Source organism: Dunckerocampus dactyliophorus, chromosome 2 (assembly GCF_027744805.1).
Source record: "Dunckerocampus dactyliophorus isolate RoL2022-P2 chromosome 2, RoL_Ddac_1.1, whole genome shotgun sequence".
NCBI lineage: Eukaryota > Metazoa > Chordata > Actinopteri > Syngnathiformes > Syngnathidae > Dunckerocampus > Dunckerocampus dactyliophorus.
The window spans coordinates 17,235,286-17,252,500 of NC_072820.1; the positions used below are offsets into that span (position 1 = coordinate 17,235,286).

Below are 17,215 nucleotides of genomic sequence, written 5' to 3' on the forward strand. Positions count from 1 at the left end.
ATAGAAGATCAACATTCTCCCCCATTTGTGTAATTCTCGAAGCGTTCTATGTGTTGTGGGTTTGCCGTCAGTCTCCTTGAGTCTCCTCTTGAAGGAAATTTGTCTTCTCACTGTGATGAATGACCAGATGCCGAGAAATAAATACTTTACAGGTGACCTGCATTCTTGATTTTTGCTCTTTCTAATGTATTCAATGCAGTGTGAATTTGACCTCAGTCTCTTCTTGGATAAAATTAGTCTCCTTATTACGATGGACAGCTGTAAGTAAATACAGGAGACAGGTTTTTTTTGTTTGTTTATGCATTCAGTGCGGCATGGTTTTGACCTCAGCCTCCTCTTGAACAAAATTAGTCTCCTTACTGTGATGAACAGGTCTGTAGCTGAGAAGTCAATAAAGCAGAGCCTGATTGTCCTCCATTTTTGTTGGTTTTGATGGTGATTCAGTGCATTGGTTTTTCACAGTTTGCCACTATACTGTTTTACAGTAAAAATCCAAACCGATTTGAGTAGAGCTGAACTGAGCCAGCACTGTGCAATGGAGCATAAGAAAGTGCAGAAATCATGTTTAAAGTCATGCCTTGCAACAAAAATGATTGATCCAGATGTACGCTACAATTTTATGTTTATGAATTTTATGAAATTGTTTGCTCCCTTTGCTTGTTTCTCAACAAACAAAACCTTCTTGACAGATGTGATGTCCTCAAGTGGTCTTCCACATCCAGAGTGGTCTTGGTCCATAAACCCAAGCAAACTGTAAGCAGGTGCATGCTGCAAATGAACACATGCAGGCTGGAAAGCTATTTAACAGGTCATTGACATTTCATTGAGTCCTGGATTCCAAAGGCTGTTGTTTGCAGCTGTGCATGATTGTGTGAAAAATCACGGTTCGGATTTCGACTTTGGCTGTGACATGTGAATGAAAAGCAGCTTGTTGTACTTTAGCATGTAAGAACTTTGTTGGTGTTTCAAGGCCATGATCTCTGTTCCACTTTCAGCCTTGTAGTCTCAGGCTCAATCTGTGTTCAATTTGTAACTTCTGCTGACACTCCGCCTGGGTGACTCACCAAGGAAGCCTCCTGGTCGCGTTCCACACAACAGACAGGCCTGGGTGTAGGGGGGGATTCAGAGGGTGAAGTAAGGAGACTCTGACCCGGCAAACAAGGGCAGAGACATGTGATTGAGACAAACTCAATCACCCCTCCTTCCTCTTCTTTTCCTCCACTCCATCCCCACCCTGGGGGAGGCACCTGACTGATTCTGAGCGGAAAATCCAGCTGGGCTTTCAAGTGGAGGGGGCGCAAACATGAGTTTTGAAGGGAGTTGACCATCAGCGAGGGCAGATCAACCCTGTGAAAGTATATCCACTGTGCATTCGGGGGAGTTTCTTTAACTCACCTGTTTTGCTGCCTTTCATCAACTCCCCTTGCAAACAGACATGCAGTATGAGCCAGCAATGAACTAATTCTGTCAGAGCGGCGCTCTCCTATGAGCATCTGCGCTTTTTCATCTTCTGAGCATATTTTGCCTTTTAACTGCTTAGCCTTGGTGACAGTTATTTGTATCTTTGAAAGGGTTTGTTTTCTCCGCAAACGCTACAAGGAGTTGAATTATACTGTGTCTTCTTTTGAGTGATGGGCCGATGGGCAGATCATTAGGGGCCATTACATTTAGTTAATGTCTCTTTAAATGAATTTTACCTGCACCGACTCGTATTAAACCCCTGCCCCTCTTTGCATTTGCAGAGGATTACATACATTAGTGATGAAATTACGCTTTCCCTCTTTGCAGCCGTTTTGCTTTGATGTTTCCCCACTGGGTCAGGGATCATCGGGAGAAGAAAAAAAAACTTTGATTCAAGCAGCTGAATTAAGACGCAGTCATTATACAGTTCACTCTTTCATTATAGTCAGCATCTGCAGCTGAACAGTTTTCCACAACCAAAATAATCTGCCATGTTGATAAGACAGAATGTCAACTTTTGGGTATTAATGTGACATGTGTAGAGAAAATTGGAATATTAGGATTGTTTATGTAAGCTAAGTCTTCTATTCCTAAACTGCTGCACACAAAAGGGTGAACGTTTGTAAAATCATGCACTCCTACTGTGTTGCCTGTGCTATTTTTTTTTTTTTACAAATACCGTACACCACATGGCGGCACTGATATTAAACCCCATAAGTCTGATTGATTTGACATTTCTCACACAGCTCAATGTGCTCTACAAAACACTGTAACACTGGAACTTTGGGGTGTTTAGGCCAAGCAACATGAAATGTGATACACACCTTTAGGGGGCTGAAAAGCACTTGTGTGTAAAATTTGAGCACGATTGTTTTTTTTTTTTTAAAAAAAACATTGCCGCAAGCAAAATGTCTTTGCAGGGGCACGGGCGGGACTTACCAACTAATTGTCCAAAAGTCATTGACCGTTGGTGTAATGATTATAAACCTTTGAGGATATCTGTATTGCATGGATGCTCACATGTCTATTATTGCATTTTAAGCACAACCCTTTGGGGCACCACAAATTTAATTTACCGTCATGTCAATAACACTCCCTACGGTTGGTTCATCAATCAGTAATCAGTAACCCATACTATTCCAAACAATTTTTCCCAGAGAAATTCATGGAAATAATATAACTGCTGCCATCATTAAAGCTTCACCGGCAGCTTAAACAAAAACGGTAAGTTAGCTGGTGGTATAGTTATTGTAAATGTAAAAACAACAAAACACTCCTGTCTTGACTTTGATAACATGTACATAGTAATGCAGAAGTCAGCATAATACCTGAATCCTTTGGAATAAGTGTTGGAAAAAGACACAAAAGGCACAAGAAAAATCAAAACACACATGCAAAAATGTTGTGCGTGACAATGGTTGGAACTCTTGGCATTTTGTGTGACTTTAGCCTGTTTTTCTGTGCAGTTTTGGTCTGATTTGGAGTTACAGTATATCACCTCAAGGAAGGTTGAACTGCATTAAATTAAATAGAGTACACAGTGTGACAGCATTTTCCAGGCTTCATATGTTGATTATATACTTGCATACAGTATGCAGATTCCATTATGGTAAACGTGCACAGTACTTGTGTCACTTTTGGAAATGACTGGAAAAAAGGCATCATTCATAATTATCCCAAACACTTCTTGTTAGTCTCATATTTTGTGTTTTACTGACTCCACTCCCCTTTCAGAATCCAATGTTTTATGATTGCAATTCATGGTGTCATTGCTTTGGCGGTGCTTCATGGCTCAGAAATTCCAGGGTCGCGCCAAAAAGTGGGTGTGATTGTAGAGTTGTGTTGTAATGTCCCATCTTGTGGTATCAAAAACACATTTTTGCAATGTATTTATGACTTTTAATCCTTGTAACTCACAGATACCCTTAGTCAAACAGTTTAAATGTGATGTCTCACAGGTAACCCCCCCCCGAAAAGATGAAGGCTAAGGCTACAGCTATCAGGGCCAAAAAGTCGTCATGATCCATCGTTATTGTGCTCATATTATGATATTAATATCAGTGGTGCATCATCTTGCATCCTAAATGGGCCCACCTGAGGAGTTAAAAAGTGGCAGTGAGGTCTGTCTCGCTTTGCCTCAGCAAAATGACAAATGCATTCTGTTTTAAATGCCTTCAACAAGACGTCTCAACATGCAGTTTTTTTTCCTCATCCTTCTACTTATTTTTTGGTTGTTTGTAACAGGAAAGCATTTGAGGGATGAATCAGGGAAGGTAACAGCCATGAAAACAAATAATGCATGTAGAGGTCTACATCTAACCCCAAATGGACTTGATGGGTTCTATATAGCAGCTTTCTATTTTTGAATACTCCTATCGGAATCCTGAGTGTTTGATAGCAGTCGTCTGGGAAAGGGCGGATGTAGCTGCGGGTAGTGTGGTCGTGTCTGACACTGTCTTTAGAAACAATTCCCAACAAGATGCGTCAGACACTTAAGTGAAAGGGGGAAATGCTAGTGACCATCTAGCATCCATCTGGTCAACATTGCCATGTTTAGTTGCATCTCACAGTTGGAATAAAATACATACAGTAGATGTTGTTGTCAGTGTTCGAAAAAGCGGGTGTTATTTGGTGAATCCCAAATCTCCTCTCTCATCTCACACCCTGCTCCTGGCCATCTCTCTCATGTGGCAGGAAGTCATTCGGGGCCCAAGTTGTGTGGATACTTAGGCGGCGGCAGCAGATTCCTTTCGAACGTGGGCGTGTGCAAATACAGCTAATTATGCCTCAGTAGTCCATGTATGCGTGCTTGTAGAAAAATGGATTGTAAAGTAATCCTGTGTCTTTGAGTGACATTTGAGATGTATTTGTACCAATTTGGGGGCATTAAAGCATCTCAAATGTTAACGGAATAGTTTAATCGGATTTTTGAAGTTGTATGACATCCGATTCAGCAGTGGACTATATCAACAGTGACTTGTACCCCAGTGACTTGCAAGTTGGACGTGAGCCAAAATTACGGAGCAGATTCCACTGTACTTTATTTCCTACTATCAAGCATTCAGTCATCTTTTTAAACATCATGTTGTCCTACTTTTTTACAAATTCCCATCAGAAATCTTCATTTCAAGAGAAAAATGCAGTCTTAGACCATCCCGGATATGGGATTATGGAGGTAAAGCTAGAGCTAGTTAGAGGCAAAGCTTGACTCTCATATCGCTCTATTTCTTCCTAAGATGTTGACTACCAGCAATATTGTAAAAAAAAAACCAAACATGAAAAGACAAACAATCTTGTAGTACCCCTGCTGTGGACGCGGCGAGGGTACTCTTATTTGACTAAAGCCTACACCCTCCTTTATGCTGCAAAGAAAGTGTCTCTGTAAAACCCAAGGCCTGAACAATGAAGGCCTGGTTTTGGGGGGTGGGGTGGGTGGGTGGGTGGGGGGGTGGGTGGGGGGGGGGGGGGTGGGGGGCTATTTGCATGCAGCTGTTTGCCGTTTCCAGGACCACAAAGGCCAATCAAAGGAAGCTTAATGGGGGATGACAAGCATCAAGCAACGCCTTTGCGCTTCATCTGCGTCAGGCCTCGTCATTCTGTCTACCCTCCAAAACCATCCCAGTTTGTTGTTTTTTTTCCCAAGACTGATCAAACATTCCACCAGTTGTACCTCCCGGTGTCCTTATTCTTAGGCAGTTAGGCTTAAAAGGTCGGCCACTCAAAGATGAATCTGGAGATGTGTGTTGGTTGTAGTTCTGTGGCCAGAGTCGCCAAGTGGCAATATTTGGACGCAAACTCTCCATTATCTCCAGATTTTTTTTAAAAAGCGCCACGATGCATGAAGAATGTTTCAGATGAACCCATCTGAGCCACTTCGAATTTCAAGGGCGTTGATAGAAAACAAAATATGTATTATACGGGGGATTTTCACCAGTGAATTATAGGCTGTCAACTGAAGAAGTAGGGGGGGAAAAACATCCCTGACTGCAACATATTGAGAAGCGTTCCCGGCTCTGGCTTTGCTCTCTTGAGCTCAATCGAAGGCTTAGCAGGTCAGGAAGAGGAATCTCCAAAGCTACTTTCCTCAGTCACTCACTGACCAGAATGCATGATAAGGCTCCATGTCAACAAGGGCAAGAATAAGGATCACAGCCAATTATAGCTAAGGCAAAGTGGTTGCCATGGAGATTAGACAAAACACCCTATATAAAACACTATCCCACTGTTTGTGTCATTAAGTGTTAATCTGGAGTACAGATAAAGATTGACCGGACACTTTTCTTTGATTTAATCCCCCTTACGCACAGAGGGATTATGTTATAGATTTTTTGCGTTTGTCGTGACCGTTTTTACTTGCAGCTGGTGTCCTTGTCTCCCCGCCTTCAGCGACTGCAAAGTTGAGGCGTCAAACAAAACGTTGGATGAAAAGATGTTCATACATCGCTAAAATGCTGCTATTTGGAGTCTTGCCTACCTTTAAACTGTTCATGACACAAAAAAAGGTTGAACAAAATGAAAGTACTCATTTAATAAAATGTTTTTTGTCATACTGCTGTCAGATAATTTCAGTCCTACTTCATAGTTGTTTATTAAAGTGGTGATTGTAGACTGACTTACTGCCACCTTGGTACGCTTTTCCACAGTCGCACGTCTCGTGGCTTTTTGCCTTTTTATTACCATCTGCGAGTCAGTAACATTTGTCCCACGAAGTTTGCTGACCCATCTAACAAGGCAAATTGTGTCTTTTAGAAATGTGAACAACCTTACTCCATCTCCACAAGTGTTTCAGCAAAATCTTCAACACAAAGAGCAGGCATAATATATAACATATAAATATATAACAGCAGAAATTCACAGAGAAGTGTGTTGTAGTGGAGCAGAAGTTCCGTGTGGGACTGTCCTCGGACAGTATTACTCTAAACAGGCATCAAATTAAATTTAGGTTTTTGTCAAATAGTACAAAATGTTGTACTTTTGTACTAGTCACAGTACTATTGGACTAAATAGGTCCGGTAACAAAAGGAGGCTTGACGTTTTAGACTCTCACTTTTAGTGTTCTCAGCAACTTTGCCATTAAATTAACAGTTTTGCAATGTTCTCAGTTCATGTTCTACTGGTTGTTGAAAAAAGTTAAGTAAGTTAGTTAAATAAATGTCATAAAAATTACAGACGCAGCAGTGGCACGACACAGCGGTGGCAGTCCACCCTCCCATGCAGTACACCAGTGTTCCCCAACGCCGGGGCCGCGGCCCGTTACCAGGCCTTGGGTCATTTGGTACCGGGCCGCACAGAAAGAAAAAATAATATAATAATAATAATAATAATATTTTTTTCTTTTGCATGGTTTATTTTAAAAAGTGGCCGGATTCTCTCTGTTACATCCGTCTCACTTTACGCATGTCCATTGTGTGTGCGCTAACTTTATCTCATGCCGCACAGATAGACTACTACTGTATTTTTACTATTTTTCTTTCACCTCATATTTGGTGTCAAATGCTGATACTATGTGGGAATGCATAAAGGTAAGTTTTGATGACTTATTGAGTGCTAATGTGCACATTTGTCTCAAGTTAATTCATGCTAACGTACTGCCTTTTACCACACACTTCAAACAGCCATGTAATAATCTCTCTGGAAAAACTTGGCTGGAACTTGAACTGGTGGATGGTGGGTCGGCATTCATTTTGTGTTTTAATTTGATATTATTCATGTCTTTGTTTTACACAATACATAATAAATAAGATAAATTAGATCGCTGTAATGTACGAACCGCCCATACACTACATACACCAGAAACATCCATGATGTGGCCGAATTTTGACTACCCTTAGATGCAATCCAGCATATTATTATTTCATACCTATCAGTCATGATTTACTGGATTACAGATCAACAAGTCAGTCATGAATGAAATAGAGATGATTTGCAGTTTGGAGGAGAATCAATTTGTTCTTTAGACGGTCCCTAATTGATGCAGTCTTAGCCTCTGACCAGAGTGGTCCATATGGCCAAGGAGAGAGGAGGCTACAGAGATAATCAATAGCGCTGTTGACGAGCATGCCATCTTGCCTTAGAGTTCTGATGGATGTGCACCGTCTTGAGTGGGCAGCCTGAGAAAAGAGGTCACAAAGCCAGATGACGAGCACACTTGTGTGTCCTTCCCTTCCGAAAGTTAACACCCTATGAATTGCATTCTTTCTGTGCGCTCTTCCTAGCTGCTGTGATAAACCCGTCACTCCCTTCATGAGGAATGGCAGACGCGGCCATCATTAGTCTTCACACTTTCAGCCGCCGACTCCACACTGTGTTTTATCAGCCGCCGTTCCGGTCTGGTCCTGCGAAAGGTTTCTGGTAATTGTGGTTGTTATTGGAATAGATGGAGTGACCTCGCAGCACCCACCCCCCATCCCCACATACTGTTTGGCTGCACCGGTGTTTCCTAATGAGGTGATAAACAGTGGCGCTAAGCAGAATCTACTTGCCTTGACAACGATCATGTTATTTTAAAGCAGTGGTTCTCAATTATTTTCTGTCACTGAACAGAAATGTAACAACCCCCTCCCCCCGATTTGAAATACTATTGAGAAACTGATCATATAGATTTATTTATTTGTACTGTACAGCCTGAACTCGAAACTGTAACCAGCGAAGTGCAACAAAATGGAGAGCAGTAAAGCATACAAGCGTATTGAGGAGTCAAATTGCATGCTGAGTACGACCAATTCATACATGTTCACAGGTCTGCACTAGTAGCGAAGGTCCTCCCTGACAGTTCACTCCCCCATCTATCATTATTTAATAAGTTATTGTTTAGTTTATATCCTGCACTTTGCTATGTGTTACAGTACAATACAATGTTTCTATGAGTTTTTACTCCTGTATTAATCCTTTTATTTATTTGAATTTATTTTCAGTGTACTTATCCATCCAATACTGAAATAAACGATCAGTAATTGCTGAGGCACGGAGAAAGGGTAGGATTAAATATGATCTGCTTCTTCCTACTCGTTTTCAGACATGTTGAATTATGTTAACATGTGATGTTCTTTCATGTGACTTGTTAAGCATGCCTGAAGCAAATAAACCATTACCGTTTCCATGTCCATCGGGCCAAAGGAGAGAAAGATTTATGCTTTGTTGTAGTTGCTCCTTGAACTACAAGTGAGTGCCGTGATTTCTGTCTTTACAACTGCATATTTTCAACAGTGTACGTTTGGCAAACATCTGTGTTTGTCACAGTGACAGACGGGCATAGAATATCATTAGAGCCGAGGCAGGCACAGCAGGCTGAAATGACTTGCAGACGCAGGGGTCGGCCTTTCAGTGGGAGGAATTTCTAGCCGGAATCACTTCAAACTTTGAGCATTTCAAACAATCCTAATTGCGCCAGGCCCCGACTGTCAAAAGTGTGAGGATAATTAGAGTGAGGGGGCAAAATGAACCTAGGGTGGCGAGTGATAGTACATGACAAAACTCGGGAGCCAATGGGGCTCCTTAAAAAGGTAAGAGACTGAAAGAAGGGCTAATTAGGAGAGAGCGCAGTAGAAAATACCGACGTCGGATGCCCCCTCAGGGCCCCGCTATTGCAGCAAACAACGTCGATTATTGACAGTTCATGCAGCTCTCTGCTTGCACGTCCTAAATGGAACACATTTGCATGTTCTACTTAGGTTTCACCTAATTGTTTTTTCAGACTTGCAGACAGCTGCATTTTTAAAACTTTGGATAATTTCAACCCCAGATAATAGATTTTGTATTCCTTTCTTCTCCCTCTCTCCTCATATTTCCATAGCCATTCTTTGTGAAATTGTGTTTTATTATTCAGACAAGAGAAATACTCAGTAATAGCCCATTTCACTCTAATGTCCTGGAAGGAGGGTCATTTTTGAGTGAAAAAGCTCATTTTCCCCCTTAGCGCACTTATTTGGCTGCCCTCCCGTCTTCACTTTTCCATGTATGGATCTTTCATCCTGTGCAGATAGTCCTCCCTTTCAATTGACGACACTGTAAAAAAGATTATTTTACACTCTATTCTTCCGGGATTCAGCCTTTTTCTCTGACTTTGCAGAGGAAGAAAAACAAACAAAAACAAACAAACAAACCTCCGTCCTGGGGTCCAGGCTTTGGCTTTGCAATCGATACTCTCCTGAGGGTGGCCATCTTGATGCACTGTAGACTTGACTTTACGAGCTTACCATTAGTCTCCAGTGGCTTGAAGTTTTAGTCAACAAATAAATTGTTGTCTTTTCTTATGCCTGTGTTGCCTTCAGTGACCTCTCCTTTAGAACTGTGGTAAACACAGACGCCTGTTGCCTATTTATTTTACGGTTTTTCACCGCATGATTTGAGGTCATACTGTGCTGAAGCAGAGGTCGTAAATGATTTGCTCAGAGTTTCCTCTTCGTCTTCGCTGTCCTCAGGGTTCAGCCGTGCCGCCTTGCCTTTTGGTCTAGTCAGGCGGGAGCTCTCGTGCGAAGGATACGCAATCGATCTACGCTGCCCGGGGAGTGATGTCATCATGATCGAGACGGCCAACTATGGGCGGACCGATGACAAAATCTGTGATGCCGACCCGTTCCAGATGGAGAATGTCAACTGCTATCTCCCTGATGCCTACAAGATTATATCACAAAGGTAAAACCGTTGGTCACTAACACAATACACAATCACAAATCAACTAGTATGATCCCAATGGGATGCGTTTGTTTTTTGTTTTTTTTTAATGTTTCCAAAGCTCCTTTGACAAGGCCCAGTTGCTGTATATAAACGGCAAAGCCACTGATGGGGTACGCACTTAAGTATTGTCGTATGCACTTAAAGTAGTATCAGAGCCATTACAAAGGCAGGTTCTGCAGTAACACCTTACACTTTTCCTACTCTGTTGTGTGGAAAGTAATGTACTTTAAATTATCTGATTGCTAAATGCTGTGAAGTTGTGTGAAACTGCACACAATTGTGTAAAAGACATAAGGTTCTACAAATCTCAACATTGGACAAAAATGTGTTTTTGACACAAATGTGTACACTTGATGCGCAGTACCAATCAAAACTTTGAAGACACTTTTGCATTCCGTTGAATGAGAAAGTGTTTCCATACTTTTGACTGGTCCAACACTTCAGTAGTGAGCGTCAGTTTTTAAATGTAACAACTGCTTCAGCATTTCAGTGTAGCATTTTACACAGGGCAGTATCCCACCTCTGTTACGGCTCTGGAAAAAACGTGGAAATATTATGAATTGGTAATGTGAAAGGGGCTTGTAATTAACTGTATTCCTCACTAGGTAGAGCAACTACGCCCTAATTGTGCTCTCATCCACTTGTGTATCGGAACACAAGACACAATCGTAAAGATATTTACGGTAATGACCTGAAAATCAGACAGTAGTCTCAAAAAGACAGGTTGTCTTATACTTGGGTTCCAGTCGTTGGAGTCATCCAACGACTGCCGAGCAGCTAAGAGACATGATATATACAGGTATTGTTTTTCATAACAATCTAACAGTTGTCATATTTTTCCATAAACATAAAGAGAGGGTCGTCCTATATTCTGGGTTCTCTTATATTCAGATCAATATGGTACATACTTGATCAGAATAGCATTTCCTGCAAAAAAACAAAACAAAACGTCTGTTAATTCCTGACAGGCAGAAATTGACATCCGTTTGCCGTAGCCACTTTTCACACCCGTCGCGTGTTGTCGTCGCCACCGTTTGAGTGATAATTGTGGTGCTCACACAGACTATGAGTCAGCCAAAGCACCCTCCTAATTCCCTATCTGGGGCGCTGGGCTTGCTTTGTTCAAACACTTGTACTGCATTGAAGTGACTTTGCCTCAGGTAGCAAGCAATACTCATCATGCCGCCTTTCATCCCAGTTAGCCTATCTCATGCTGCCTCGCTGTCAAACGACGGCGCGGCAACACTTCAGCTGGCCTCCAGAGGTGTGTGTATTTAAAGGGCACCGGGTGAACTATTCACAAATAGAAGCTGGACTTTGCTGCTCACTATCTACTGTACCCTCCTGCCCCTCTTCAGCTCGCCCACCCACTATCTTCCACAGCTCGCCCGCTTTATTTACTCCCACAAGATGCCCCATCAGAGCTCGGGAATAGATTGAGGCACTGGCGTCTCACCCTGTCATTCTAAATTTACATTGAGCGTCCCGGCGGCCTTGCACAGTAGCGCACGTCTAACAGCGTCCGTACCCCTTGGGTCGGCTGCATCCTGCCACGCTACACACCTCATCTGTTGACAAGTTAAACTCTCACTCGCCAAGGAAGCTGCACTTCAAAAATAATCTCTGGCGAAGGTTCCCTTGAGAGCGAGAAAAAAGGCTTTGAGAAGAGCTGTAACCACAAAGCCCTATCCAGAATTATCCTAATGATTGGGATCAAGGGGAGCGGGCTCCTCACAGTAATTGAGGCTGATGTGATAACGACAGCCCAAAGGCTTTGCCCGACTTCAGTCAGTCCCGCAAGTTTCCCAAACAAATTTTAAATACATCACATTAAGACGCGGCCAATATTGGGAAGACGAACACAGGACAATAGCACCATGAGGCTATAAAGAAAGCCATCGTGTCAGATTAGGGAGTATGGAAACAATGGGAAATCTTAAGTAAAATGCCGTTTAGTCCCATTTTGTACAAATGGTGCGTTTTGGCCTTAAAATATGTTGGGCTACTTGACAAATATACAGAAATTCTAATCCATCATGCTGGTTGAGTTATAAGGTGTTCCAATTTCAAAGCAATTTTGCCCATGGCGGATAAAGTAAAATGAACTCATCTGTTTCAGGGTCAAGCTGTTGTCATGAGATGTAAACCTGTAGTAATGCCCGAGACAATATTTTTCTACAAGTCTAAAGAGAAGATAACTACTATATCTGCAATAATATTAAGTAAAACCAAAGTAAAGCAAAACTACTAACCCATTGAAGACGTCTGACAGATTTGTAATGGAGAGGGACCGAGAATGTGTTGGCAGTGTGATACTGGGACCTAAAATTCAATTTTTTTCAGGTCTATGGTTATCACTCATCTGTGGCGATATCACAAAAAAAAGCATTAAAAAGCCAAAAGACAACACAAGATTTGTTAAAAGTCCTGTCTGCCTTTGTTAAGTCGCTAACTTTCAAGTATTATAAACATGCCCTCTTCCTACTCCGATAATGCAAGCCACACTGTACGTAACACACGCATACACACTAGTTATGTTAATTGTCAGCTGATAATAGTTATTTAATGTGTGCAGTGCTCTAATAATGTTAAAGACTGTATATAGAAAGCCATAAACAGGTTTTATTTGCAACTACGAAAATATTCAATTTATTAACATTGAATCCTATATTGTAGAAATTAATTTATCGCCATCAGGTCTGGAACTAATTAACCAAGATAAACGAGGGACGACTGTATAGGCCATATCCACACAATGACTCCAAATTGTCAGTCGCTTTTCTGTGACTGCTTTTGTGTATGTGCATGTGTTACAGACACGTATGTAAGAAAGCCATAAACACCAGTCAGGCCAAACGACTATTTTTTATTTGTTTAGTTTGTTCTTTTAAACAACTATTGGTATCATATGCTAGCCAGGCGGTGGTGTTCATATATTTTTTGGTTTAAAAAAGGGTAATTTTGAAGGACAGCACTTTTAATGTCTCGCTATGCTCTGTTTGGGGCCCAGTCAAATGAAGCTGTCCCCACTTTCATCATAAAACATATTAACTGGATAATAACATGACATAAAGTCAAAATAAAGCAAAACTACTCACTCTTTGACGATGTCTCACAGATACACAACAGAGAGGGAACAATAAGGTGTACGCAGTGTGATACTGTCACTGAGTGGGCATTTTATAGGCATTAAATACATTTCATCTACGGTTCTATGGTTATTATCACCTTTATGTGGCAGTACACCAGGGGTGCTCACACTTTTTCAGCCTGCGAGCTACTTTCAAAATGACCAAGTCCCAAAGATCTACCTCCTACTATACATATAGAAAATATATATATTTACTGTATTTGTTTAAAAAATATGAGTACGTGTTTATGTACGTTATACATGTACTGTATATCAAGGTTGCACGCACTTTTCAGCATGCAAGTTACAAGTCAAAATGATCTACTGCTTTCTATAAAACATACATTAAAAAAAAAACATATATATATATACATAGACTTTGAAATACTATCATGATTAGGATTTCACATTCACATTTTCAAAGTTTACAGGTAATCAAAGTAGTTGATATTATAATTATATTCAATATGACAATAAAGATAATTACACATAATTGCTTAATAGTTGTGTACATAACCTGAGAACTGGTAATATGTCAGTCAAAAGAGCTACGTAACATTCATTAGGAGACACGGTTCATGTATTACATCCAGTTAGCATCTACTATCAAACATTACCGATACACAATAATTGAAAATGATTATGATTATGATTATACAAAAGACAATACAGCCGAAGTCAAGGCAACAAATTAGAAATGTATCAGCAATGGGCACATTTTCCATTTCATCGTGAAATAATAGTTTAAAAGGCAAACGTGTAGAAAACACTGATTTCTGAAGTGGAGTTCATGCCGTGAAGCAAAGCCATCAAACAATACACTTTTTTTTCTACATAACTTGCCGCTACAAGTGAACAGATAACTTTTGTTATCGATATAAGCATATATAAGCATCTTACTTCTGATTACTTTATCCGTAATCAGAATATCCATCCATCCATTTTCTATACCGCTTCTCCTCATTAGGGTCGCGGGGCATGCTGGAGCCTATCCCAGCTGACTTCGGGCGACAGGCGGGGTACATCCTGGACTGGTCGCCAGCCAATCGCAGGGCACACATAGACAAACAACCATTCACACTCACATTCATACCTATGGACAATTTAGAGTCATCAGTTAACCTAACGTGTGTTTTTGGATGTGGGAGGAAACCGGAGTACCCGGAGAAAACCTACGCACACACGGGGAGAACATACAAACTCCACACAGAAATGCCCTTAGCGATTCGAACTCTGGTCTTCCCGACTGTGTGGCCAACATGCTAACCACTCACGCACCGTGCGGTGTAATCAGAATAATAAAGATGAAAGTTGCATCTCCGTTTGTAGCTTGAAACCTTGCAGGGGAGCAAGAGCGAATCAGGAGGGGAGCTTAGTGTCAGCTGACTGATGTCATATGATATCTACAAAGTGACGTTTATGTGATCGACCCAAACTACCTTGGCCATCAGACACCAGACTTGTCCAAGTATCCCTTTTATGGACCTTGCTTTGTGCACTGGGAACCGAAAAGGGACTTCCCCAAGCTAATCAAGACTTGCCAGTGTTATAGGAAGTGTAGATGCGGGTTCCTCCCGATGCCTAGAGGGCGCCAACATTTGAACATACTGCAAGTATTACATCATGCCTCTTCTGCTTTGATGTCACCGACTCCAAATTGTAGGTCGCTTCTTTGAGACTGCTTCTGTGTACATACAATATATACAAAGACGGTGCTGAGTAACAGCCATCAACACCAGTTATTTTATTCATGCCCAACAAGAATTTTATTTTTTTGAGTTTTTATGCAGTTTAATTTGTAAATGGGACAAATTTTGATATTGTTTTGGACAATCTGTTCTTTTAAACCACTGTTGGGAACATATGCTGTCCGGTGGTGGTGTACCTATATTTTTGGTTTAAAAAAATGTAATTTGGAACGAGTTGCATACAGTCAGTAATTGGTATAATTGGTTTATTAATTGACTGATTTACAATCATGGCCAAAAACATTGCCATCGAATGCCAATGTTTTTGGCCAAAGATGAGTATTTGGCCATGCCTGTATGGAATACATTCAAATCAGCCGAATTTTTCATCTTTAGCTAAAAACATTGGCGTCTTTGGCATGCCAATATTTTTGACCATGACTGTAGAAATGTATTCTTCTTTTCTACACCACTAAAATGATCCACCAACCCAAATAAGGTGTTTTTATGCTGTCTGATATTTGCCTCTGTTCTGTGGCCACCTATTCTCTGACCCAGTAATAAAGGTGGGGATAAATCTCTCCGCCTGGTCAAAGCAGGAGGGAATAGCCAAGATTGGGAAATGTGTTTCTGCCATAAAAATGAGCTCAGTGCAATAATAGACACATGCAATCGCATGCAACAGCCACAATCAACTGCCCTTTTGAATCTAAGTAGGAAGATCTAAAAGATTTGGTTAAATAAAAGCCAGAGTGGATTTTTATCCCGTGAAAGGAGCTCTTCATTTCTTCATAGCAACATAGGAATCGTGTATTTCACTGCTAAATGTTAAACATGGCACTTCAGCTGATGAGATCTCCTTATTCAAACAGCCTAATAGGTATTCATATACATACTGTATATGAAATTCCACTCTAAAATAGATGTTAACCTCCAAACGCTGACATTTTCACAGAAGTGAGTTGGAGGAGTGCAGCTGATGTTATCATGATGTTAACAAATACAACCATCAGGATAGTTATTTTGTTTAAAAAAAAAAGTATCCAACGTGACACACACATGCACACTAGTTACCTTTGTCAGCTGTTGATAGCAATTTGGCCAAGTTTAGCTTCTAACGTTAGCTGTCATTTAATGTATTGCTCATCATAATAACATCATGCCAGCAAATTGTCGATCGCCTCTTGCTTGAGATTGCTTTTGTGTGTGTTGTGTGTGTGTGAATATCGGACAGCATTAAGCGACAGCCGGCAATTATTTTACTTGGGCCCAACCAAATGTACGACAATTTTTATGCAGTTCAATTCATATTTGTGAAAAATACAGTCACCCCTGGCTTATCGAGGTTAATTGGTTCCAGACGTATTCTAAACGTAAGAAAGTGTTTCAAACGGAGTGAGGAAGAAGGCCAAAAAAGGCCAAAAACTTACCACTTCCACACGGAATGAGAGGAGAATCTTTTTTTCATTCGATCTCAGCCATGGAATGTCGGCTCGGCTCTGCTGGCCAGCCAGTCTCCATGCAGTGTGAAAAGTAACGTAATCTAACGTCATAAGTTTGTGATGGTGACCGTTTGACTGTGGGCTTGACTCTTTCAGTTTCATTAGTTTCCTGTGACGAACATTCAACGTCATCGTTTCCATTGTACAGTATATAGCTTAAAAAGTCATAAAGACAAATGCTGCTCTTTGAAAAGTAGGTGGTTCTCCTCCTAATGAATGCACATACCTATTTATATGTTACTTTCATGTGCATCTAGTGAATAGGTCCACAGCTGGCTCTTTGTGTCTGTGGTTGTTGTGCAAAACAATCCCACTGTGAAGCGTCACAAGATTATTGAATTACTAATGGATCTTTAAATGTCCCATCCAAGGTATTTTTTTCATCCCATCCAATGTTTAAATGTATGGTCCAGCTTGCATGGTGGCTGGTGACCTCCTGAAACATTCATCCCAGCCTTGCAAATTCTCCAGTGTCCCATTCTGATGCCATTTTTTTTTCTTCATGTGTGCCTCAGTCACTGCTCACATTATCCTTCTCCCTCAAGTGAACTCGTTTGAAGTGCAAACTGGGTCCACCGCTGTTCTTTTTTTGTATTATTCCACCCCCCAACCCCAAACGCCCACTCCCCCACCCGTGTTAACTTGAACCTTACATGCACCCAGAAATGTTTTGCAAAAAAAAGGCAAACTTTTGCAATTTGCCTAGCAAGCTGTTAATTCACAGAGGTAAAGCTGGCTAAAAGAATCTCCTGTCCCAT

The 17,215-nt window shown here is 41.1% G+C and overlaps 1 protein-coding gene across 11 annotated transcripts in view; it reads left to right on the top strand.

Annotated features, from left to right (window-relative positions):
• Positions 1–17,215, top strand: part of LOC129177920 (adhesion G protein-coupled receptor L2-like) — a 133,216-nt gene that overhangs the window by 45,943 nt on the left and 70,058 nt on the right. For all 11 annotated transcript variants that reach the window (XM_054769539.1, XM_054769542.1, XM_054769540.1 and 8 more), the window contains exon 3: positions 9,882–10,095. In XM_054769539.1, the coding sequence (XP_054625514.1) occupies positions 9,882–10,095 (214 nt within the window). The remainder of the gene's footprint in view (positions 1–9,881; positions 10,096–17,215) is intronic.